This window comes from Cyprinodon tularosa, unplaced genomic scaffold (assembly GCF_016077235.1).
Source record: "Cyprinodon tularosa strain WSP-4 unplaced genomic scaffold, ASM1607723v1 ctg623, whole genome shotgun sequence".
NCBI lineage: Eukaryota > Metazoa > Chordata > Actinopteri > Cyprinodontiformes > Cyprinodontidae > Cyprinodon > Cyprinodon tularosa.
In genome coordinates this window covers 1,122,119-1,147,484 of record NW_024039367.1, presented here as the reverse complement: position 1 = coordinate 1,147,484, position 25,366 = coordinate 1,122,119, and the positions used below count along the sequence as shown (strand labels likewise).

The 25,366-nt window shown below is 37.6% G+C and overlaps 2 protein-coding genes across 2 annotated transcripts in view; one reads left to right on the top strand and one right to left on the bottom strand.

Moving 5' to 3' along the window:
• Positions 1 to 1,800: 1,800 nt before the first annotated feature.
• LOC119798445 (TNFAIP3-interacting protein 3-like) lies at positions 1,801 to 7,284 on the top strand. The gene is made up of 10 exons (XM_038307929.1): positions 1,801 to 1,868; positions 2,597 to 2,700; positions 2,851 to 2,935; positions 3,123 to 3,194; positions 3,274 to 3,339; positions 4,882 to 4,995; positions 5,072 to 5,191; positions 5,276 to 5,353; positions 6,543 to 6,668; positions 6,753 to 7,284. The coding sequence occupies exons 1-10, from the start codon at positions 1,866 to 1,868 to the stop codon at positions 6,867 to 6,869; spliced, it is 885 nt and encodes a 294-aa protein (XP_038163857.1). The 5' UTR covers positions 1,801 to 1,865; the 3' UTR covers positions 6,870 to 7,284.
• A 4,245-nt stretch (positions 7,285 to 11,529) lies between these two features.
• Positions 11,530 to 25,366, bottom strand: part of si:dkey-192l18.9 (F-box/LRR-repeat protein 7) — a 40,511-nt gene continuing 26,674 nt past the window's right edge. Inside the window, exons 3-4 of the mRNA XM_038307937.1 lie at positions 16,101 to 16,718; positions 11,530 to 12,787 (exon numbers count right to left, since the gene is read on the bottom strand). Of these exons, the coding sequence (XP_038163865.1) occupies positions 12,051 to 12,787; positions 16,101 to 16,718 (1,355 nt within the window). The 3' untranslated portion in view covers positions 11,530 to 12,050. The remainder of the gene's footprint in view (positions 12,788 to 16,100; positions 16,719 to 25,366) is intronic.

Below are 25,366 nucleotides of genomic sequence, written 5' to 3'. Positions count from 1 at the left end.
AAACAAACAAGTTAATATCCAAGGAAGCAGGTAATTCTAACATCTCTCTACTGATGTGGTTCTTCTAATTCTCTTTTGAAGAGTTTTTATATTTTTCACATGTTATATTTTACTTTTTTTTACTTTATTTATTACATTTCTTTTTCTGAAATATAAAGAGTAAAATTTTTACAGTACACAGAACATTTTCCAAAATCTATTGTTTCTACCAAAACTTTGGAATGTCTCAGAGTTAAGAGGGATATCCAGCTACATCACTTTAAAACCCTAGTAATGTCTACCAGCAGAAATATACAGAAATGAAAGCTCCCACTTCAACCAAACAGTTCACACAAACTCCCACACATTATAAAATACATTTCTTTGTGAATTTTAATACATGTCTAAGGTTGATTCAGTGGGAGAGCATCTTTTAATGAAGAGATTGATAGACACCTCTGATGCTTTACTCCATCTTTTTGCAGAAGATGAAAGGGATGTCCTTTCTGTATGGGTCCATGAAAGGCCCCGGACCCTCCGGTATATATGTTTCCACAAGAAAGCACATTTGGGTCCAGTCCCCAGCTGCCAAGTTTACTGGAGGAGAAGCGGCAGCGTATTTTCCCCTCTTCTTCTTCCCTGAAACAAGGCTGCTCTGACTCAGCAACTTTGAAAACAGACTCTGAGTTAAGATTATGCAATAAGATAAGCCCGAGCGACGTGTGATTTTCCCATAACCCGCCCCTCGCTAGCGTTACGTTTTGTTTGGACAGTTTCATTTCAGTATTACTGGCTCTGAAACGTTTTTTTTGTGGCGAGTGAGCAGCTGCAGTCAAACCACCCAGGAAGTCCAAAAGATGTGGCGCTGATACACTTGACACACAAGCTGCAAGTAGATGAGGCCAGCTGTAAAAAAATGAAGGTGTTTACAAGTTAGAAGAACACATATATGTTTTCTCCATTTCTTCCTCCATTTAAATGACAAATTAACCCCTCTAAAGCTTTTAAACCTTGTGTGTCTCATTTTTGCTCCTCTAAAAGGTAAAATATTTTACACTGCCTCTGCTGTTAGTCAATAGCTGATGATTGAAGAGGGGTTCTGCTTTTTATTTGAAAAAATAGTTCAGGCTCAGCGAAACTGGAGGTCTGGACTTTGACTAGGACATTCAAACACATGAATGGGCTTCTATCTAAAATATCCCATTGGAGGATCATTATGCAGAGAGGTTAGGGAAACTTCTGACTCAGTTTCATTTTTTACATTAGTTCCAGCTTTTATTCCTATCAGTTTTGATCACCTTCATTGACACTTCTTTCAAAAAGCATCTCAACAACTGCATGATGCTGCCAGCACCATGTTTCAGTCATGCACAATGTGATGCACAAAGGCAACAAAAGCTCAGACAATCTGAGCAGTTTGGTACATTTGAGCAGTTTCCTATATCAGACGTCTTCAATATGCAAATGTATGTTTTTTTGTTTTGTTTTTTTAACTTCCTTTCACTTTTGAAAGGAAACTTCATCATGTGAAACACATGAAGGCACTAAATCAACCGCAAATGACAACAGAAGGCTTTTCCGAACAGCTGCATTCATATTACCATAAGAACCTCTGATTTATCTACGTAACCTTTTGCAGTGTGACTGCAGATTTTCTCTTAGTCATCGATTCATACTGTAAACACTCGGCAAATTACCGCACGCGCAACTTGTACTTTCCTTCTCAAACTCCGTCGTGAGGGAATCCCGGCCGCTGATTGGACGAGGCCAGTTTTAGTACGTCACAGACCTGCAAGGTTATATATGCTCAGTGGAGCGGCTGTTAGTGGAAGAACAGGCGGTGAGAGAGACACATTCACGGTTTGAAGACTAATCTTTATCACAGCATGGTAAGTGGAATAGTCTTTACTTTATAGATAGATAGATAGATAGATAGATAGATAGATAGATAGATAGATAGATAGATAGATAGATAGATAGATAGATAGATAGATAGATAGATAGATAGATAGATAGATAGATAGATAGATAGATAGATAGATAGATAGATAGATAGATAGATAGATAGATAGATAGATAGATAAAATATTCTCATATATAGTTCTGTAAAGACTGACAGAAAATTGATGCAAAGTAAAAGAATTTACAAAATCAGTTTAATAATATTTTTATTTTATTTAGAATTTAAAACATTATGTTGGAAACGGCTTAATAAACCCTTAAGAATTGCTGATTGACAACATTATAGAAGTGGTGACTCAAACAGTTTTGTAATGTCTAAATGGAAATATCTAAATGACCGGGATGAAGTAAGATAACTTACTGCAAGTCTGAGCCAAACCTTATTCTGACTCATGTTCAAAATTTTTCTTCTTGCCTCAGCACCAACTCTCCATGAATGTTTTGGACTTAAAACCAATCACTTTTTAGAGTACTAATTAAAGGATCATTAAAAACCAGTACAGATTTTTGTGTTTTCTCATCAGTTTTCTTTATCTCAAGGGAAAAATAAAGACCATAAAAGAAAAGACACTCCAAATGACCAAAATAACAATTAAAGTTTTTTTTTATTTGTTACCATATTAGTTTGGGTTTGTCTTATTTTTTATTCTTACAGTCTGTTGACAGAAACACTGGAGACACTCTGCTTACGAAGACGCTGCAGGCTACAGAACACAAACAAAACCAGAGACTGTATCCAACATTACCAACTATAAACAGGTAAGACTCTTATACATAATATGTTTCTACTGATGGTTTAATATATATATATATATATATATATATATATATATATATATATATATATATATATACCGGTATATATAAAAAAAACTTGATCATTTTACATATATCATTTGTCTTTTTTAGGTATGATGTTTGCCTCCCTCTTGGCTCCACTGGGGAAACGCGATGGACGGCTGCTGAGGGTCAAAGTTTAAAGAAAGACACACAGGTTGGTGAATGTTTTTCAGTCTCATGATGATCCCCTTGTGTGTTGCTGCAACAGTACAGCAAAACTTCCAAAACTGTGCAAAAGGAAGTTAGCTGGGGTGTACTTTATATTGCATAAATACTTGCAGAGTCACTCTAGGATGCTGCAGATGAATACTTCCTCAATTTCTCCCTTCCATGTTTTGCAGTTTGAAAAGCCAGTCAGCAGTCATGACACCATGAAAGAGCAGATTCTCATCTTAGAGCAGCAGAATAAAGAGGTTTGCATATTTCAGAATTCAGATTGCTCTACTTATGCTTAAAAGTTTCGTTTTTACAGAGTTCTTTTTTTTTACACAGCTTCTTGCTATTAATACTAAGTGGGCAAAAGAATATAGAACCATGATGCAGTTTTACAAGAAAAAGGTAAGAACATCCTGATTATTTAAAGAGCTCATACGGTGCCTGGTAGACGTATTAACACCCTTTGGACATTTCCAGGTTTTGTCTTATAACAATCACAAAATGTTGTTTTTAATAAGTTAACACATTAAAAAATCTGACTAGATTATTTTACAAATTGATTAATCTGTTGATTATTTTTTCGATTAATCAACTAATAATCGGATAGCCAAAGGTTCCTTAAAGAAGATTTTTTTTTATGAAATTAAACTAACTGAAATGAAAAATGTCTACTTGAGATCTGGATAGAGAGACAAAAAAATTTTTTTTTTTATCTTAAATGCAAAATGTTTATATAATTTTTTACAATTTTGATATAATTATTGCTCTAAGTCAGCTAAAGCCATGTTTTAGAATCTCTATACTCCAGCTAACAATTAATCGATTACTAAATTAGTTGATGATTATTTTAATAATTGATTAATCACAATAAATATGATCAATTGTTTCAGCACTAGTCTTTAGTATGATCTTTGCTGGACTGGCAGCTGGAAATCTTTTAATGTGTTTCTGAAACACCTTAGCAGGCAGCATACCTGATGCCAGATGACGAGTTTCTGGAAACATCAATTCTTAAGTTTAGCTAAAGATTTTTATTTGGACGTAGGTCTTGATTTTGCCTGGGCCATTCTAATGCTTTGATCTATTCCGTTCCATTATGTATTTTTTTTTCTGCTAGATCAAGCATGTCCAAAGTCAGTCCAACAGCTTTTCAATGTTTTTTTGGCTTCAGCGGATCTGATTGTCACGACTACTGTTTAGCGAAGCCTGTCAATTCGCTGTCAAAAGAAATCAGCTTTGCTTAAGCAGGGAAACCTCTAAAACCTGCAGGGCGGTGGCCCTTGAGGATCAACTTTTAGACACACCTGTGCTAGATGACTAGCTTCAACTTCAGGGTTGTTTTTTTTTTGTGAATTCATCCGCTTTTCTTTTTTTCATGTTGATGAAAATTAGTCCAACAGTTTAATGGTGCCATTGCAATGTTACAACTTGTAAAAGGTGCTTTGAGATCAGTATGTTTTTTGTCACATCTAACATTTTGTATGGGCCAATTTTTGGTCTTATCTGACCGGAGAACCTTGTTTGCCACAACTCCTTTGTCTCCTACATGGCTTGTGGTAAACTGCAAATGGTATTCTCTGTTACTTTCTTTAAAATAAAAAATCTATAAAGTACATCAGTAAAAGTTTTCCAGCTGACAGATTAGACCACATGAGCTGTAGATCTGTGCAGGGCATTTGGCTGAATTATAACCTAACTCTGATTTAAACTTCTTCACAACCTCATCCCTGTCCCCCAAATCCAACTGCTCCAGTGACCTTCAAATATCAATTAGAAAAAAGTTAAAGAAAAAAATAAAGTCCCTTAACTTTTTATGTCCTGTCAGTTTGTGGCTATAACATGACAGCATTTGAGTAGGTTCAAGGGGTGTGGATACTTTTACTTTATTTATTATATTCTGTTTTTCCTGTTATTTTAGCTTCATTGACTTTTCTTAATCCACAGGTCCAGTTTTTAAAGGCTTTAACACAAGATAGTCTCACTGATGAAGAAAAAAGTCATGAAGAGGAGAAGCATGTCACATTTTCTAAAAAGGAACATGCCCATCAAGACCCCCAGGTAAATACACCAGACAAGCGTTCAATATATTGGCTTTAAGTTTTCATTTCTGAGCTGTCTCAATTTATTCATCCAGCCTAGAACAGATGGCGTTAGAATCAAGTTACAAACTACAGAGGAAGAGCTGCGAGCGCAGAACCACGCTCTGAGCCAAAGGTGGCAGCATCAGCAGGAGGAGATCAGGCGGCTCAACAAGGTCTGACCGCCGCTTTATAAACATGCACCATGCGTCAGGCATGTTAGAATGGTTCTAACATATGATTCAATGTGTGTCGTTTAGGTCTTAGAGGAGACGCTGAAGAGCTCTCAGCCTCAGGAGATGAGCAGCGAAACACTACAAGACATCTGGAAACATCAGGTGAGATATGATCAAAGTCTGCTTCTAAAAGGATATCATGTCTGTTCCAGTGGAGTAATGTATGGAGCACACATTTCTACAAGCTGTCCTGCAACTGTTGAGATATTTTTTTAATCAATTTTGGCATACCTTTAGCTGTGTTTATGCAAAGTTGCATCCGTGAAATTATTTTTTACTAGATCCTTTGATTTGTGTTGTTTTTACAGGTATGTTCCACACGCGTGTAAAAATATTCACAAATATCTAAACAATGTATTGGACCTAGCACAGAGCTATAAGGACACAATCCCTGTTTACATTGGGATTTATAAATGCTGTTTATATAAAAAACACCAGCTGATCTTTGTAAAAGTTGTTTAAAACAGTGTGCACCCCTGTTTGAAACACTGTTTGTAAAATCCAATCAAAACATCCATAAACATTATCAGCTGTGTTAATAAATAAGGATGCTCATATTAGGGTTTTTATTTGCAGGAAAAAGGTGCGGAAAAACTGTAACTACATATGGGGAGTGTTGGCCTGGTGGTTAGAGCGGTGCGCATGTGCTCTGTGAAGGTTCGATCCCCACAACCTCCACTCTGGGTTCCTGAGCAAAAACCCTTAACCCCCACTGCTCACTGGGCATGGGAGCAGTGGGGGGTGGCAGCCCACTGATCCCAAAGGGGATGGGTTAAATGCAGAGAACGAATGTCTCTATTGTGGGACAATAAAGGGATTTAAATTTTCCAGGGGAGTCGTGTCCTAGTGGTTAGGGCATTGCGCTTGCAATCCTGAGATTTTGATCAGGATTTTTGGGTTTCAGCCCCATTCCCACAGACTGCCACTCTGGGTCCCTAAGAATGACCCTTTACCCCACACTGCTCCCCGGGCGCCGCACAATGGCAGCCCTCTGCTCCCCAATGGGATGGGTTAAATGCAGAAAGTTAATTTTGTTGCGCTGTACTTGTTACACTGTAATGACAATAAAAGTTGGAAAAAAAAGTAACTGAATAGGAAAGATCTATTTGAAGGGATGGCTGTGAGAACCAAACTGGTTATTTGCTGCTTTCATGTGACACCAGCTTTGTGCCCCCTGTCTACAGTATGAGCTAAATTGACTGAATTCCTTTAATAAGAATGAGGATGAACAAACTCTATCCACTGCACTCTGATTTCCTATGTCCTCACATGCTTTGTTTCTGTTATCTAGGCGGAAGTCTACAAGGAGGACTTTCTGAGAGAGCGAAGAGACAGGGAGAAGCTGAAGGGGAAAAATCTGGAACTAGAGAAACGCTATAAAAAGATTCATGAAGAGCTACGTGCGTTCAAATCTCAGGTACTGAAAGCCATTCCTTCCATCAACTTTTAATCTTCAAAGCCCAACACAGCAGACACTAATGTTTTGCATTCTCCCTCACAGGTGACGCTGGCGCAGCCGATGCACCGCTGCTGCTGCATGAATCGAGCCAAACATCCAGACTGGGAAGAGCAGCACATCCAGCAGCAAAGACGCTACACCTACAGCAGCAAAGACTGAAATTATGAAGAGAAGGCAACCTTGGCACAATACCCTGGAGAAGGGCAATCTGCAACTGCTTCAATTTACTGAAGACATACAGTGTTTGCACTGCCAAAACACTATGACTGATGAAGACCTGAAACACATGTTTAAAGGTCGTAATTTGTGAAACTGTCTGCAAAAAGGAAGAGTTAAACACAGCCATAATGAACGGCTTCATTTAATTCTAGCAAGGGAAGGAAACTTAAGCTTTGCTGCAACTACAACCTTATAACTTCTGACTTTTTATACACTATTTATTTTTAAGCGATTTCTATGACCTTTAATTCTGCATTTAAAGATTTGAAAAAAATAGAGGAGCATGTTGAGAAAATGTGCAAAGAAATATGTTTTATTTTATACAGTATATCTATTTATTTAGGTTTAACAGATTAAATGACGAATGTATTCCCAATGGTTGTTTATTTTCTTGCTTTTTGATTCTTTATGTCCCAAAAGTCCGCTGACCTCCTCACGAGAAGCTGAGTTTCGTCAGAAATGTTTTAATCCTACCTTCTGCAGTTTTTCCCACTACAATCAGTAACCTGAATTCATGTCATAGAAGATGGTTAAGGTTATAAAAGAAAACCTGTTACAGACTTCAACAGACTCAAAACTGGTCTGAGGATTCAACTTCTAAGACAAAAACTCTAAATATACATCCGGAGCTGGAATTAAATGATTTATTATCATCTTTCTAAGGCAAAGGCAGCACCTCCCATTGGCTGCAGCCTCAGGCACCTGTCCTTCAATGATTGGGTGGAATGAATTTGGTTGTACTCAATGACAGATAACGGAATTTGGATTGTGATTCTGTTCATTGCATTTTCATATATCAGAATGGCTTACATCTAAATCTAATGGTGGTTCTAGACTGAATTTATCACAGGGGCCAGGGTGGGGCCTGTGTTTCTCATGGGGACGCCTAACAAAAATAATAAATACAATAAAAAAGTTTAATAGTATATTAAGTGACTCCCAAAAGCATAGTTGCAGACTAATGATCTAACAGATAAAAACTGTGGTTGGGTCTTAATATAGCTAAAGCGCAAAAATGACTGTAATTTGCAAATAATATTTAAAGTCAACGGTACAGCTATGATGATTTGTCCGAGGGACGAATCAGTTACTCACTGACAAACTGAATCTGACCAGGGTTTAACCAAATAATCTATTTTACCTTGTCTTTAGGTTGATTCACTTAAGAGCAGATTCTGTTAGATTATTAATCTTCTTTTGAGTAAATTCTAAAAATAAATGCAATAATTTGCCAATACAGTGATACACTTCGCAAGCTCCCTTGAAATTATGATATAAAATTCTCAAAACAAGAAGTAAATCAGTCTAGAAAAATATCCCAAAAATTTTTTTTGGGTTGATCTAACGTTGTGAGACTTGGTTACATAGACACTTTTTGCAGTGCAGTTCCTTCTGTCATTGCATATAATCATGGGAAATTATTTTGCTATGAAACAGCAAACACTAAGCCATAAAAGTAAAAAGCTCTTAAAATAAGCAATTTTACCATTAAACTGAGTAAATATATAAGATGAGCTGCCAAAGGTATGAGTATTTTGCCCTTATAATAACATAATTACATATCAACTTGAAATAGGATAATGGAGCAGTTTCTTTTCTCATTTTAGTTGTAAATCCTCTTATTCCATTAGTAACTTTTTTTTTTTATCAAGGGAAGATACAACCTTTCCAAGAAAGTTGACTTACATTATATTTTCTGTAGTCTATTCTTTCAGTATAGGTGCCATTACAGGGGCCAGGACCAGTTCCCCTGTTGGGCCCCATCTAGAATCACCTTTGCTTAAATCTATTCAAACAACTTTTCAATTCCTTTTACTGAAGCAACCACCCAATCTGGCAGCTTCTGCTATTCTGGGGATGAACAGAAAGCATTCACCAAAATCCTTGTGGTTGTAATTGTTAAACAAAGTATTGCCTAAGAAGACTGAAAGCAAAGGCACACCATGGTTCTCCATATTGAAACCATGTGTTATTTTCCTTCCTCACATAGCTGGAAAAAACTGCCTACAAACTTATTTTTTTAGTTGGTTTCTAACTTCAAATCCAAATAAATGTTTAAAATGTGTGGCATTGATGAGACAAATTTGAAAAACTGTCTTGCACCGCAGATATATTTTGGGGCACTATATTTATACAAATATAATAAGTATGTTCCTATCAATTCCTGTTGGAAGGGAGATGAAATGGGAGTTAAGAATATATCTAAAGAAAGTGACATTTCACAGTCATTACCGGAATCGCTGCCTTTCATATCTATATTTTGGTTTATAAATTTTGCAGCTTCAGTTGCAGAGGTCAGTATTAACTAGGAAATAAACTGCTGTCTCAGATAGTGTGGTTGAAAGTACAGTTTATAAACAGCTAATCCTAGTGTTCAGGAGAGAGGTTCAGTTGGATTGAAAAAAGTGTCAGGATGTTTAAAAGTGTCTCCCAAAATTCGGAATCTTCTCCCTCTGCTACAATTACACATTACCACCACTGCAGAGCTTACATCAGTATGGCAGTGTCTGAATGCTTATGGATTCTTGTATAAGATTAAGACACTTTGGGGTACAGATGATTTTACCTCAGTGCCAAGTAAAAGCTAAGAAAAAAGGCAAACCTCCAGTGACCTCTAGTGGTCACAATCAGAAAGTGATAGAACTAAAAAAGAAATCTAATTGTTTTTCCGTCCAACACACACATTTGATTAGTCTGGTTTTGGACTTTATACTTGCACCTTTTAGAACTCTTAAAAGTCTAAAAGTTTACAAATAAAAAAGGAGAAAAGAGGTATGATTCACTACATGATGTGATACAAAAACCATTGGTTTTTCTTGGTGTGTGAAGAATTTTGCTTCATACTTTCTGAAATTAGACAAAAAAAATGTCATTATTCTTTTCAACTTATCACTGTTTGGTCTAACAGTTCAACAAATGTTCTCTTGACTTGAAATAAAAATCAGCCCATGTAAGAGCAAGCTTATAAAGTCTTAGAAATGTGTTTTAAACCCCATTGACCTTCTTTACTTTAGAACCATAAAAATCAAACACACACATTGTAAAGAACAACTATCAAGTGAAAATAGGACTTTAGGACTTGGTTCTTTCTTTTTTTTTTATTATTTATATATATATATATATATATATATATATATATATATATATATATATATATATATATATATATATATATATATGTGTGTGTGTGTGTGTGTGTGGGTGGGTGGGTGGCTGAAGTAGTTTTAATAACCAGTTAAAGATTAAATACTGATTTAATATAAAGTTTATTGGTTTAAAGTTTAATGCTTTCAACTATAAATAAATAATCCTAAATCTATTGTGTTCATTATGAATACAGTCTAAAACCCAGTAAAAACCAGGCTAAAATCGCTTCATCACAGATAGGGAAGACATTTTTTGTGTTAGAGTCAACTTGTGTAAGTTTATATTAAATATGAAAATTGTAATTTCATCTGAAAGGCATTTATCCTCAGACTCCAAAAAACAATCTGCCGGAAAATAAACACTACCTTAAACCAACATGAAACAATATTGTTGGAGCAGCATTTTGCTTTGGGGAGATTTGTCCTTAGTTTTATTGGTAAAAACGTTCCCAAAATGTTTTATTACTTTCCTTGCTCTCTACAATTATACACATTTTTTTATACTAAGTTCTAAGGATGTGAATACTTACTTTAATCTGCAGGATTGTTTTCCTGCTTTAGTCTCTGCTTTCCCCATCATCCTGACAAACAAGTGACATTAGATAGATGGATAGTTGCTGTTTTTACTAAAAAATGTAATCGTCATGCTGAAGAAACTGTAGGACACAAACTGCAAACCATACTCATATCTTCTAATCTTTTCCGAAATTAAGTGCATTCTGGGAAGAGATTTCCAGAAGAGAGGATCCAACAACCCACCTGATTGCAGTGCTGGGAGAAATGCCTAAAGGAATGGATAGGAAGGATGATAGATATCACCTAAATATACAGCTCACAGCAGCACGCCATTAAACCAGGTCCTCCGAAATACAACATAAGGATTGAAATGGTTTTGGATAGTTAAGGGATGGATGAGATCAGAGACCCTCTAAAGCTTTAATGTTTCACAACAGGTGGGGCCCAGCTATTGCCTTATTAATACAGCAATACTCTTGAAGGCTTGCCCTTTTTGCAGGCCTGTGAGGAACATATGGACATGGAGTTTGCATGGGTTCTTTCCGGGTACTTCCTCCCACAGTCCAAAAACATGACTGTTAGATTAATTGGCTTCTCTAAATTGTCCTTGGGTGTGAGTGTGTGTGTGGTTAAATGCCTATGTGTTTCTATGTGTTGCCCTGCAACAGACTGGTGACCTGTCCAGGGTGTGCCCTGCCTCTATCCCCTTGACAGCTGGAGATAGGCACTGCGACCCTGATGGAATAAATGGAAAAGATGGATGGAGACAAAGAATATAAATATAAAAGTATTGTCTGTTCAAAATAATTAAAAAGGAAGTTCAAAATGGAATCATATCTTTTTTTTTTCTTTATAAAGTCTTAATGTTACTTGATATCAAATCAGAACCCTTCAAATGCTGCTCATAAATATTGTTAATTATGACTCATAAACATGGATTTTGGAAAAAAAAATTTATTGGCACAGATCTAGCAGCAATGTGTCCCCATTTATTTCTGACATTGGTCTTAATACAAAGCAGTTAATTATTCTACTGCGAGAGATACCTTAATAAGATCAAAGAAAGTGTAAATTTCGACACCTGGAACTGAAATGATTGTCAGCGCAGAACAGATAGAAATCAATACTTTGTTTTTTTTTTTGTTCTTTTCCTTTTTTATACTCTCAGTTTGATGAAATGTGTCTATAAATAGATTATGATGAGAACCTAAATTGGTGTTGAATTTAAAGTACAATATATATATATATTAATTGGCTTTAAAAGTTCACACAACTGTACTCAGTGCTCAGTGTTACAATGCTAATGATGATGCTAGGGGACGATGTCATAAAAGTGAAACACTTTATTTTACAGATAAATCTGTTAAATACATTCTGCTGAAGACTGCTTTGAAGATAAACCGCACCTGGGCGGATTTAAAAGACAAATGCTAGCCGAAAGAAAAACCCTCCACATCAATCAGTAGAAACCTGGGTTTGTGTGCTCGATGATGCAGCGGCGACAATGGCGCCGGACGAAGCGCAGCGCTTCTGGCGACACCTCGCAGTCCTGCACGTTGAGTAGCTGCAGCTCACAGCAGTTTGCGGCCAGAGCTTTGAGTCCTCTACCCGTGACGCTCTCGCATGCTCGGAGGCTCACCCGTCTCAGGCCTTGGCAGTACATAGCCAGCTGCTCTAACCCGCTGTCCGACACCAGTGGGCATTTACCCACATCCAGAGATTTTAACTTGGGGCAGCTCCTAGTCAGGTGTCCCAGACCGTGATCAGTCAGCCCCTCACACCCCCTGGCGTTCAGATAGCGCAGTCTTGGGCAGTAGCGGGCAACGTAGCGGATGCCAACATCCGTTATTCGGGTGCAGTGGGCCACGCTCAGGTAGCGCAGGCAGCCCTCCAGACGGGCCACCTCACGCAGCCCGAAATCCCCCACCAGCCGGCAGTCACTGAGACTCAGCTCCCTTATTGATGGGCAGTGAAGGGCCAGGTGGCGAAGGGCCTCGTCTGTTAGCCTGCTACAGCGTCGCAGATACAGGTGAGTGAGGCGAGGGCAGTGGGAGGCGATAGTTCGCAAACCCTCATCCTCAAGCGAAAAGCAATCAGTCATGTCCAGGAAGTGGATGGAGATCTGCTGACCGTGGAGAGGAGACAACTGGAGGGAGGCCTCCTGGGTAAGGCTGATACAGGTCACCTTGGAGCAACCTGGAAGGATAAGAAAAAAGCTTGAATGGAATCAGACATTGCCTAGAATTATCACTTTAAATGTCTAAGCGAGTTCCACATGGATCTAATTTAACCACCAGTTTGTTTGGTAATTTTATAATTTATATGTAGCAGGGTCAATTTCAGAAAGAATAGACTAGAAATTAAAGTATAAATGTTTGTAAACAAAAGCAATAATAATCTAATCCAAAATAAAAAAAGACATATTTTTTGTTCCCTTTGTTTTTCTCTTCAAAATGCAACTATATGCTGATGATACCATTTTTCCAGTTGCACTCTCCTTAAATAACAGGTAGCTTTTTTTAACCACTGCAAAAATGAAATTTGGTCTGATGTTCAGGAAGGAAATCCCATCAAAAATATTTTGCTTTTAGAATACTTTAATAGCTTAGGAAATCAATTAAATTTTACACCAGATCATATAAAAAAGAGATACTGAAGTATTTCAAAAACAAATTAGATTAAAAAAATAATTAAAACATTTAACTGCTTCCCTTGAAGAAAATAAAAACACATTTTAGTCAGTTTTTTGTTTTGTGTGAAGAGTTTTTTTTTGCCAGAAAATATCTAAAAGCAAAAAAGTTTAAAAAATAATTTATCAGTAATGAGAGATTTGAATCACTTCAGATATAAAATTTGAAAATGATATCTCACCAAAAATTACATAATTCATTACATAAGGAGGGGACAGAAATCTTAATAATTTCTGTGTAAATCCATCCATCCATTTTCTTACATACTTAATCCCCAGTGGATCGAAGGGTTGCTGGTGCCTACCTAAGGAGAATTTAGAGAAGCCAATTAACCTAACAGTCATGTCTTTGGACTGTGGGAGGAAGCCAGAGTACCTGGAGAGAACCCACGCATGCTCAGGGAGAACATGCAAACTCCATGCAGAAAGACTACAGGCTGGGAATCAAACCCAGAAACTTCTTTCTGTTAGGCAGCAGTGCTACCCACTTCCCCACTGAGCACCCCTAATTTCTGTGCAAATTACTCCAAAAATAATTGCTGCAAACAAATAAAATACCCACAGGAAGGAAATACCATGGTATGATATTTTTTTCTGTGGAAAATTGTCTTTTATTTGTTATTTAAAGCTTATGTTATTTATTTCGAATGAGTTTCAAGAGGAACTTCTAAGAAACTCCAGAGGATCTTCTTAAACCACCACATAACGGTGGATGTCAACCCTAACAACATTCTCAAACAAAGAAACTGGTTTATCCCAAAGACAGAGCATCCAAACAAAAGGTGAGTGGTGTTGTATATGTGGTCTGGTGTTGCAGCGAACTGCTTAGACTGCAGAGAAACCAAACAACAACAGGGCAAGAGCATGTGGTACACCTCTACCTCAAACACAAAGGATATGCCTTCGATGACCATGATGTTCAGATCTTTGACAGGAAGGACAGATAGAAAAGTGAAGGAAGCCAGCTTTGCCGAAACTAATTAGCCAACATTGACCAGCGGCATATTGCAGTGTCAGCTTCCAAGAATATAAAACCCAAGTTTTAAAGTTGGACTATTAATTATTTTTCAAATTAATGGATTTTCAGTTTCTGTGCTTTGCTTTTCCCTTTCTGTTAGTCTGAACTGGGTTTAACTCCCACTGAATTTATATTACAGCTTTCATCAAGCAGCAGACTTGGTGATGATACATTTGAGGAAACTCAATCTGAGATGCAGATTTTTTAAAAGTGTATTCTATAGCCCTATTCATTCAGAAAATATGAGAGGAGAACTTTAAAAAGACCTTGATCTTTAAACAGAGCAATTTCATCCACCACAGAATAAATTAAACCGATGTCTGGAAGTTATTTTTAAACAGAATGGGGTCTGCGGGTTTTGTCCTGGATAACTTACAATAAGCTGAGTCAGTAGGGAATCTAATACAGGCTGCTAAGGATTAATGAAATCATCACAGTTAAACATCTATCTTTGTAGTATGGCTTTTTTTGACAGATTTGCCACATGAGGGCGCCAGAGAGTTTTGTTGTATTTTGTCATATTCCAACAGCAGAGTTTGATATTTTAAAACATCTGTGTAGTCAATCTTAGTTTAAGCCTTTGTCATTTAAATAGCTATATTTCTTATAATCAAACCCACATAGTGTCAAAGTATTTGCTTGCACAGTGCAAATTTAATTGTACAAACACTTCTCTGCTCTATGAGTCCAAAGCAAGTCAACTTTATTTCTGTCACTTCCTTAATGAAAGCAGCAGACTCATTGCTCCTCTTACTCATGTTAAAGTGGCCTCTGCTTTCAGTTAAAGAAAGCCTTTCTTCTCCCACAGGAGGACTGAAGGTTGGCAGAGCTGCTCCTCTACCTCTAATGATCTTACAAGCTATACAAGAAATAACTGAGAAGCAGTGACTGGAGATAAATCTACACAAATGTGAACAACATGAGGGAGCATTCGCCTCTAATCTAACCTGAGTGACATGGTTGGTTAGGGCTCTATGTCTTTTGGCTTTTTTACCAAATTGTGCCCTGGGTTTTGTTTTTTATCTACATGCTACCATTTTGGACCTTCTTAATTCTCTTTTGTGTAATGAATATACAAGATACTTGGACTAGTTAATTTCTGTGTGTAGTTAATTATGTTCATTAAATATCTTGTATTATTTTCAAACGGGATACATTTCAAACAGAAACAAATTAATGTGTAAATTGTTTTACAGACTTGTGACTGAACTATATGGTCATTTTGCTTTGGCTAGGCGACAGCTTTGAAATGAGCAAATACCCACATCAGATTTAACTTTTCAAAATGTGTGAGGGATTGCCTTAAAGTCAACAAGTTGATGCGATCAACTGATTTTCCTTAGAAAACTTACAATCAATTTGATTGTATGATCTGGTGAATTGTAAAGTGCCTTCAAATGACGTGTTGTGAATTGGTGCTATATAAAATAAATTCAATTGAATTAAAAATGGTAATTTTTCATTACCATTGTTAGTATGCAAGGTATTTTAAAACCATGAGAACTTTCATAAACCTGAATAGCCATATTGTTTTGTCCGTTAATGTGTGAAAAGTTCCCCCTAAGACTTTCTGAAGGTTTAAATTAATGTTTGGTTTATTTTTGAAATCCAAAATTCTGAAAAACTTGCTTGTCAAAGAGGGGCATAGCTGTCTCCAAGACTGATGTAATTTAATATATGGTTAGCACCCCAAAACATTTAGTATGAAACTTTATAAAATAAAAATGTATCCAGCAATAAATGGCCAAAATGACACAAACCCAAAGAAATTTAGTTTTCATATTTTTTTTTTTTACTTTTACCTGTGAGATCCAGGTGTTCCAGGCTGGGGCAGCGGGAGACAACCTCAAACACAGCATCATTTGAGATGTTATAACAACCCGAGACCTCCAGACGTCGCAGCTCCGGACAGCACTGGGCCAGAATGTGCAGCCCGCGGTCTGTGAGCCTCTTGCAACCATTGACCACCACTGTCTCCAATGTCAGGCAAACATTGGGGGTGTCCTGGCACAGCCTGTGGGTCAGGACCCGGATGGCACGGTCTGCATGCAACAGCTCTCCAGTGAGACGGATGGTGCTCCACAGCCTAGGGTCCCATGCCAGGTTGTACCAGCGGCGGCACACACGTGCACATCGGCAAAGCTGGTTGGTTGGGAGGTGGGAGAAGATCTGCAGGAGAGTGTGGTCAGGAAGCAGGTTGATAGGGGCATGGTGGTGGGATTTGGACTGTCTGGAACGGGTGTGGACCCCAGGCTGAGGGTGGATCACAGCGACCGTCTCAGTATGGGCAGAAGAGGAGGATGAAGAGTTAGTTTCATGGCCATTACTTGAAAGGGCGGGTGAGGAGAGGGAGGAGGACTTGGATGGCAAGATTAGACCTGGGCTTGGGGTGCTTAGTGTTCTGGTGCTGATCTCTAAACCTGAAAAGAAAGGAAACAGGAGAAGATATTGACAACTTAAAATGTTTACTTGACAAATCATATTCACAGAGTTCATGTGATACAACATATTGGCAACTTGGGGGTTAGTTAAGGACCCTTTAAAATGTGCCATGGGCCACATTAAGAACCTAATGAGTCAATATGTTGGAGGCATAACCTTCACACAAAAAAACATGACAACAACTGAAATTCTGTTCAAGCAGAGCACAAGGTGATGCATGCTTTCCACGTTTTTTGTGTAATAATTTCAAATAGCTTTTCTATTTGACCCTTCGTTTGAGTCCTTTTTTCACAGCCACTATTGACTGTATTTTTACCCACATCAAATAAATCATTTGGTACATTAGACGTTCTGCTGCTAACAAAAAAAGCTCTTCAGAGAATCACAGATACTGTTGAAAATACCACTGGATATCATCTTCCCTCCATTACAGAAGTATGTAATAGTTGTTTTCCTGGCCTAGGCCAACAACATCTTGAAGCAGGCTGCTCACCATCTGTTTGAACTGCTACCTACCCTCTTCTGGCCTTTTTTGATCAATTCACTGAAATATTACATTTCCTTCATTTTCATACAGGACCGATTGAATGAATTGAAAAAAAATCTTATTTCTTAATGTACCATGTTTCTTTAATTGACATTATTATGTCCCCAGAAACATGATGTGAATAAAATAAAGCTTTTTTCTTTTTAACTCAGTGTCAGTTATTTTCACTTGCCTTACTACTTCTATTTGATTCTATTGAGTTGATATTTTGTATATTTAGTATACATTGTATTTTTCATAGAAAAATATGAACTCTAGTTTTTATGTGTTCCTATTCTGATCACTTTTTAATTGAGAACTAAACAATTGGTGTATGGCTAGTACTAATTTTAAATTGAAAAAAAAAATTATAATTGCACCTTATAGGCACAGTACAGCTAACTCTATTGTACCATTTTAATGTAGATTAACAGTGGAGTCATTCAATGATTCATTACATAGCCCCAGCCAAATAACAAACAGTGAACCACTGTCTGCATTTAATGTGCTGTTAAAAAGCATGACAAATGACCTTACATTTCAAATGTATTGTAAATAGGGGGTGTCACCTTTTAGGGACTGGCAATAAGATTATTTTAAGAAATGAAATAATTTCTTCACTTTAAAGAAATGAAATACCTTCACGTTCCTTGTTGCAACACATCAGTAGCAGTTTTTTTTTTTTTTTTTATGGCAGTTTTTATGGCACTAGTGGCTCGTTTTTTCAAAAGCAGGCTGACAGAAAAGGGGGTATGAGAGGGGGAGAGACATGCAGCAAATGACCACAGGTCGGATTCGAACCCGGATCGGCTGTGTCGAGGACTAAGGCCCCTGTACATGGGCTGTGCGAGGTAACCGCTGCCCCACCTGCACGCCCAGTAGCAGTTATTTTTAACAAAGTACCGTTTCTGTGTATCTCATGATCTCGCTTTGGAAAGTTTAAAGGGAAAAACCCTGTCACATTTATCTGCACAGCGTTTGCTGGAGGGGAACCAGGCCCACTACATCAGATAAACCAAGTGACTTCAAAGACATGTAGAGCAAGTCTACTTGTAAAGAACATTTTCGTAACAAGACAACTCAAAATGCTGTACGTGAATAGAACATAAAAAAAAAACTTGTTTTGGTTTTGGTATGGACACAGACAGCAGAATTCTGGCTCAAAAGCAGCTTTTCGACCTTTTATGCAAACCAGTTAGACTTAAGTTCCTGCTGAGAAAATGGTCCTTAATCTGGAAAATGTTCTTCAGTTATTTGAAGGTAAAGTGTGTAACCATCTTTAAATAAGATCAAAAGCATCAGGAGCTCCTGATGTGTGTTTAGCCCTGTATAAAGGATGAGGTCTTCTGATTGTCTGTTGCTGCAACAGAAAGGGGTAATATCTGGATTCCAACTCTGTTCCACCAGACAACAGAACCCTTTATATAGCAAAGCCTTCAATCGGATCCCCCTTAATCATCTCTATCAAGCAGAGACACTGAGAAAACTCTTTTTATGCCTCCTGATATTCATCACTGATAGTCATTGTTTCAACAAGTGATTATTCTGATGTGACTTACAGATGTCCAACCTTCAGTTTCCAGGTACTTTGGCAACAGTATGAGGTGATTTATCCACTGGTTGTATAAGATGATGAGAGCAGGATGGAATATTTTCTTTCCAGAAACTCATCCATAGAGAGGACCTACAGTGTAACAGCTGTTATAGGCTTTTTTTTAATAACAACTCTTAAAAAATGAGAATATACTTCACTACTTAATATGATTATAATTGCTGCAGATGCAAGAGGAAAATGAACAACTTCCAAAGAAAGGAAGGATTTCTCATCCAAAAAGAAAACTAATTCTATTTTTGTTTCTTAGTATTTTAAAACAGCAATTATTTATTGCCAATCTAATGATGCATTCATTGACTCATGTAGCTCTAAGATAGTGCTCATTCATTCTTCATCTCCATACACAACCCATTAGGTAATGACAAAATAGCTATAAATGCAGTAAAAGAACCAACCGATTAGTGATCTTATGAAGTTAAAAACAGCAACTTTTTTAATCTGAAAGTAAATGATATTACCAAAGACACCTATAACAATGCAACACCACAACCACTATGCAAAATTCTTAGACTGCAACAAGGATCACACTTTATTACTGTAGTATGATGCTGCTACTACTAGAAGCACACAGCCTTGCATTAAGTATGAATAAATTTAAATTTATCTTTATATTTTGCAACATCAGAATCCCAAATTTCAATGCATATAATTGGGACTTTCTGGGATAGACCAACACAAAGAGGAAAACTAACATTGCAGAAGGCTGCAAACACCATCATTAGTGTGAATCAATGTAGAAAATGTTTTGAAGACAATTTTCTTCAGGGGAAACAGTCAGGCTAATCTGAGGTCAGATGGAATTAACTGCAAACACATCGTCAACTTGTCAAAGGCATAAAAAGGCTTGTGATGCCTTCACACCAAACACTAATTTCACAGCCGGTGTGAACGATTTACGTTATCCCTATGTAGAGGTTTGCTTAAAGAATTGGCAGAGAAAGTGAGGCAAAAATGTGCTAAGTACTAAAAAGAAAATTTCCAATAGTTAAAATATCTGAACATTTGTGTGTGTTTGTGTCATAAAAATCCATCAGGGACCACATGTGGCTATCATGTAAATTGAAGACAGCACAGCAGATGCGAAATTTACGCAGTCAAAATGGCAGAATGAAAATAATGTTGATAAAGGATAAAGAAGGGAACGCTCTTAAGAGGTTTGTAGGTGTCTTTTAAAAAATTTAATTAAATTTAGCCCTTGAAGGACGGTCGTCCTCCCTTAGCTTCAGCGCAGACACCTGCCAGCTGCCACCACCTCTTCCAGCTCTTTTTTCTCTACCCAGCAGACTTTGGATGTACCCCTGTCCTCTATAGGTGGATAATCTGGATCCAGAAAGTAAAAACCATTTGCAGCTTCCCAACAAAACAGAGAGCTAATGGCCTTGAAGAAAAACTGGATACCTGAAACTGGATAGCATCTGTGCTCTCTTTCTCTGATCTCCACCTGTTGTGCTCTCTATGCCCAGTAGACATCTCTGATCCACCGCTGTCCTCCTCAGATCTTCTACTGTGGTCCCTTAGGTCCAGAGGGGGGCACAACTGGCCCCCTAGTGTGGGTTCTGGTGCTCTTCCTGCTGGGGTTCTTGCTCTGATTTTGCTGTGCTTCTGTCAGAGCTTCAGAAAACCATCTCACCTTAACTACGGGTCTGTGGATAGGGGTCGTGATCAAACCATAGCTCCTTAACTCCCCCAAGCGGGAACATCTCCACAGGATCTGCTGAAGGAAAGGCCCACCATGGTGAAACATGCTGGATAAGATTCAGTGATGTAGTGGAGCCTTTCACCAATCGTGAAAAATTCGCCCGGCGGCCTCACCAGCCATTTTCTGGCAAAACATTAGGCAAGCAAAAGCACACAAAAAGGCCATTTTTTTCCCAGGTTTTCACATTCACTTTGAATGTACCATTCCAGCTTTAGTTGTAATGGACATTACAACTAAAGCTGGACCCCAAACTGTCAGAGATTTATTCTTCTATGTGAAAATAATAAAACTGAGAAGAAAGGAGTATCTGATCATGTTTGGAGCCATGTTTGTGCAATGGCCTCCAAAAGACCTGATGGGTAAAGGTTAGGGACAATCGAAATCAGAGCCTCCTCATTATCCTCCTGTCTGTCATATTGCAACTATAGAGCAACACTAATAGATCCGGTATGTAAACACGCTCTCTACTACATTTATGCAGAATTTTCTTAAATTTCTCTAGCTTAAACCACGGTGTGGTGCTTTTTAAAACCTATTCACCTATTATTTAAAGGATTTCTTGATTCTGCAGGTCAGAAAGTAATTAAGTCTGGATGACCTTAGTGAAATTAAAAATAAACAGCTTTTTGTATTTACTTGTGTTCTCATGACCTGCCAAAAAATATCTGTTTGATGATCTTAAACATTGAACTATGACAAAAATAACAAGAAAAAAGATCAAGACATTTGCACTCCTCTTGCATCTGCATTATAGCTTGAACAACGCTGATAAATGTATGTCTTATGACCAACATCTGTTTACACACCGAATGTTGACTTCTAGAACAAATGTGCACCGTCCTGTCTAAAATGAAGATCTGTGAGCCGGGTCTGAAAGCAGGGCGGTGGCGCTGCCCTCTCAGACTTCCTGCAGATCTCTATTCCAGACCTTGTCTCAGTTGGCCTCCTGGCTCTCTTCTCTGATGACATCCACAGACTTGGGAGCATGTCGTCTGATTCACGACCTTTCTACCAGAAAATATGCTTCCTGAGCTGCTATAATCTGACATGCATCCAAAATCAGAAAAAAAAAAAGATTGAATGTATTTGCTGTAAATTTCCTGAGTTTTAATCAGTTTTGATTTAATGCATCACATTCCTGAAAGTTTGTTAATGATTGCATTTAATCTTCAACAGGTCATTCAGCTCATTTTGGAAAATACATATTAACAACTATAATATCTATTTTCAAGCTTCATGCATGAGAGTCTTATAGTCAGAGATCATAAAAATTATTTCTCCGTGGGGAAGTTCACACAGCTGTTCCAATGTGACACAGCTGTTTTTATATATAGAATTTAAAATACAACAGTTTAGTTTTTATAACAGTATGTTTGTGAAGTCATACTTAAGGTTAAAAAAACAGGTCTAATTTCAATTACCATTATTAAAAACACATTAAAGGAAAACATCAAATCAAAATCTTTGGGTCATTTGATGTTGATGGATGAGGCATGGCTTTATGTTTAGTTCCAAGTTGAAGTCATGCAGTGAGTCCTGTATGCAAAACATCTGCAGCCGACTAAAGTGTAACTTCCAATTGATGTGATTACATGTGTGAATGATCAAAAGCGGGTTTCAGTATTTTATGTTTATAGGGACAGTATTGAAAGCCTCCACACATCAGGCCCACTCTGAGAGACACAGGATGAGTAAATCTGGCTTCAGTTTTGGTTAGATTCTCTGACTCTGGGATTGTTAGTGTTACTTCACTTCATATGACTTTTCATTTATAGAAACAGTGATTTTTTTCAGTTCTGTTTTAGTTATAATAGGAAAAAGTCTGCTTTTAGTTTACAGATCTCATATAGACCTCTATCACCAATTCTCTGGATATATTACTGCAATAACAACAAAAAGTAGACTAAGAAATAATTTCGTACCTTTTTGTTAACAATATCAAATGTAAAATAACATCTGATAAAGCAGACCTACAGATTATGGGCTGTACATCACAATGAGCACATATGCCAGCAAATAACTGCTCTGCTGCACCATTCGGAACAAGAAGAACTTGTAACAAGAAAATGGTGCCATGATTAACACTAGTTTTTGATCCATCAATTTAAGTATATATAAGCCATCATACTTGTGTATTTTTTTTTATTTTTTCTGTTAGAATAAAGTCAGCAATTTGGAAATCGTATCCTCCCACTGCTTCTTTGATTCTGATTGACATAAAGGGTGCAATAAAAAGGTTAGGGGTTCGATCCCAGCCTTCAGCCTTCGTGAAGGAAAATTTCTTTGAAGGTTACTGCATTGAAATGTTAAGTAGACGTTACCTTATTACTCTCCACATAAAAATCCAATAAATGTACTTAAATAAACTCGGTTGCAATCGTTAACTTTTTGGTTACTTTTTAGTGGTTGATTTTTCTACAACTGACCTAATAAAAACTGTCCAAGAATGGGATTAAATTCTTAAATCAAATCCAAAATGTGGTTAAATTATTGGTATAATGGTAGAAACACTTATTCAACCAGATTATTATTTCTCTTACATATATATATATTTTATAAAGTAAATGTTTTAAATATCAACTATTTTCTTTATTCATGATATTTAGTTTCAAATCACAGAGTGCTTCTGCATATAAAGTAAATTACTTACAATTGGGTATGCAGGCGTTCTATATTCCTTCAAAATATCTGTGAACTTACAAGATATTGTTCCATTTGGATCAAAGATTAAACGCTTTGGCTTAAATGTAAAAAGGCTACATGTGGTATAAAACTAACACCAACACACAAGAAACCAGTGGACCCTGCAGGTCCAACTGGCTCCAGATCCCTGCTGCCCTTTCCAGGTAGGAGTAAACCCATCCCCTATTTAATCAGGAAGAGCGCCACACACTCCAACCAGGCCTAGTCACCAGAGCAGGTATCCGGCTCCTCAGGTCCACATAAACCAACCAAGGGCAGCAGGTTAAAGAGCTCATCAGTTCACCGTCAGCACCCTCTAATCCCACACCACACTGAATGGCCAATCTACCTAACCCCATCGTCAACAACCCCCAGAAACACCAACGCCTGAGTGTAAAGGCCAGATGGCCGACTGGTCCAAAGTCCCCTCTCTGTAGGATGTGGTGGTGGCTGCATCATGCTATGGGGAGAGTTTTCTTCAAAAGGGACAGGGAATCTAGTCTATGAATGAAGCTAAATATATGTGAATCCCAGAGGAAAACCTGAAATAAACTAAATAAAACTTTAAAGGTTTGGTAGAGATTCACATTCCAGCTATAAACGTAAGGCCAGTGCTACAAACCTTAAGAAAAGTACAGATTCATTTTATTCCAGTCTATAGATATGTGTTAGTTAGAATTAATTTATCTACAAATCCCCGTAAAATTTCAAAACCAAAATCTATACAAAAAAAAACAGGTGTTGGTAAGAAAAAAAACCTTTTTTTTTATTTCTCATCTTGGGAAATAAAAGGGAATACCGATCAAACAGAAAAGAGGTAAATACAGAAAATGAAACATTTGCTCCAAATTCTTTCTCAGCATCAAAGGATAAACTTTCTTCAAGCTTCCAGTTGCTGCAAAAAGGAAAAAAAAAAATCTTTGAAAAGGCTAACCACCAGTGTCATGTTTTATATCTGTGTATCATTATCCGAACAAATACCATGCAGCTGCTGAGCTCTTTTTTTTTTTTTTTTTGAAGGTGCGGCAAGTGCAGCTGGTGGACGACTCAGCTCGGTTTTCGGAAATCAGAGGAGAACACTGGAACATCTGGTCTTCACCCTGGATGAAGAACAACTGAGCTCTGGTGAAGTGAAAGAAAATCTCATGCGTACTGAATGCACATATAGCCACAGCAAGGCATAGTTGGCTGAAATCATTCGCCGCTAATGCTCGATCTGTGCCGATGCACGGCAGTGCTTCAGCAGGTTCTCATTAACATCAACTAAGCCTTGCTTCTCAGGCACATCTGGACCGTGCTTTCATACTAGAGGTTTAATGTAAATCAATCAGTGGAATCACTAAAGAGCCATGAGCCTCAGATGTTCTGAACAATGTGGTTATAATGTTTAAAACTTAAATATAAAAAAGGAGCATAAAAAAACAGCTTTAGGATGTGAGGCTAAGGTCTTTTTGAGGTGAAAGTGGGCAAGAGAGAAGACAAATTGGCACAAAGAGTTTGGAGATTTTAACAGAGACAAGTGCACAGGCAGGGTCAGTCCAGACTTTGGTCATAAACCAAAGCCGGGGGGGATTCTACTCAGGGTTTTTCAGCACTTCGAAGCTCTGCTAAGACCCCGTCTGGAGCTCCAAGGATTATTACTGTTGCATCTGGCAGAATGGACCTATCTATTACCTCAGTGCCTTTAACTGTATGAAATGTTCCAGCTCTGCAAGGTTCCATGAGATTCTTCGATGTCAAAGTGAAAGAATCAGGATGCTCGAGGTCAGAAAACAACAGACTTTAAACTGTGACAAAAGCAAACGCACAAATGATTTGTCAGGACTGGATGGTTACATGTTTAAGTTCATTTAAAACAAAACATCTGAGAGAAAACAGCAGGCATGAAAAACGTCTGGGTTTGTCTCAGGTTTTAATGAATAGGTGGAAGTTGATATTAGCGTACAGTGTGGCGGCTTAGCTATCAGGACTACAGGAAGAGCAGACGTCACTGCATGACCTGGAAAACAATAGGGCCTTCTAGGTCCTCTACAATGTACACACTTAGACAGGAAATAGACTCTTTCTCACTGAAAACCCCTTTCTTTTACTTTATGGTAGAAAC

Bases quoted from the DNA above. Each gene is read 5' to 3' on its own strand.
- LOC119798445 (XM_038307929.1), top strand. The intron at 2,936-3,122 runs GTTGGTGAATGT...CATGTTTTGCAG, and splicing joins GTTTAAAGAAAGACACACAG to TTTGAAAAGCCAGTCAGCAG. The intron at 3,340-4,881 runs GTAAGAACATCC...CTTAATCCACAG, and splicing joins TGCAGTTTTACAAGAAAAAG to GTCCAGTTTTTAAAGGCTTT.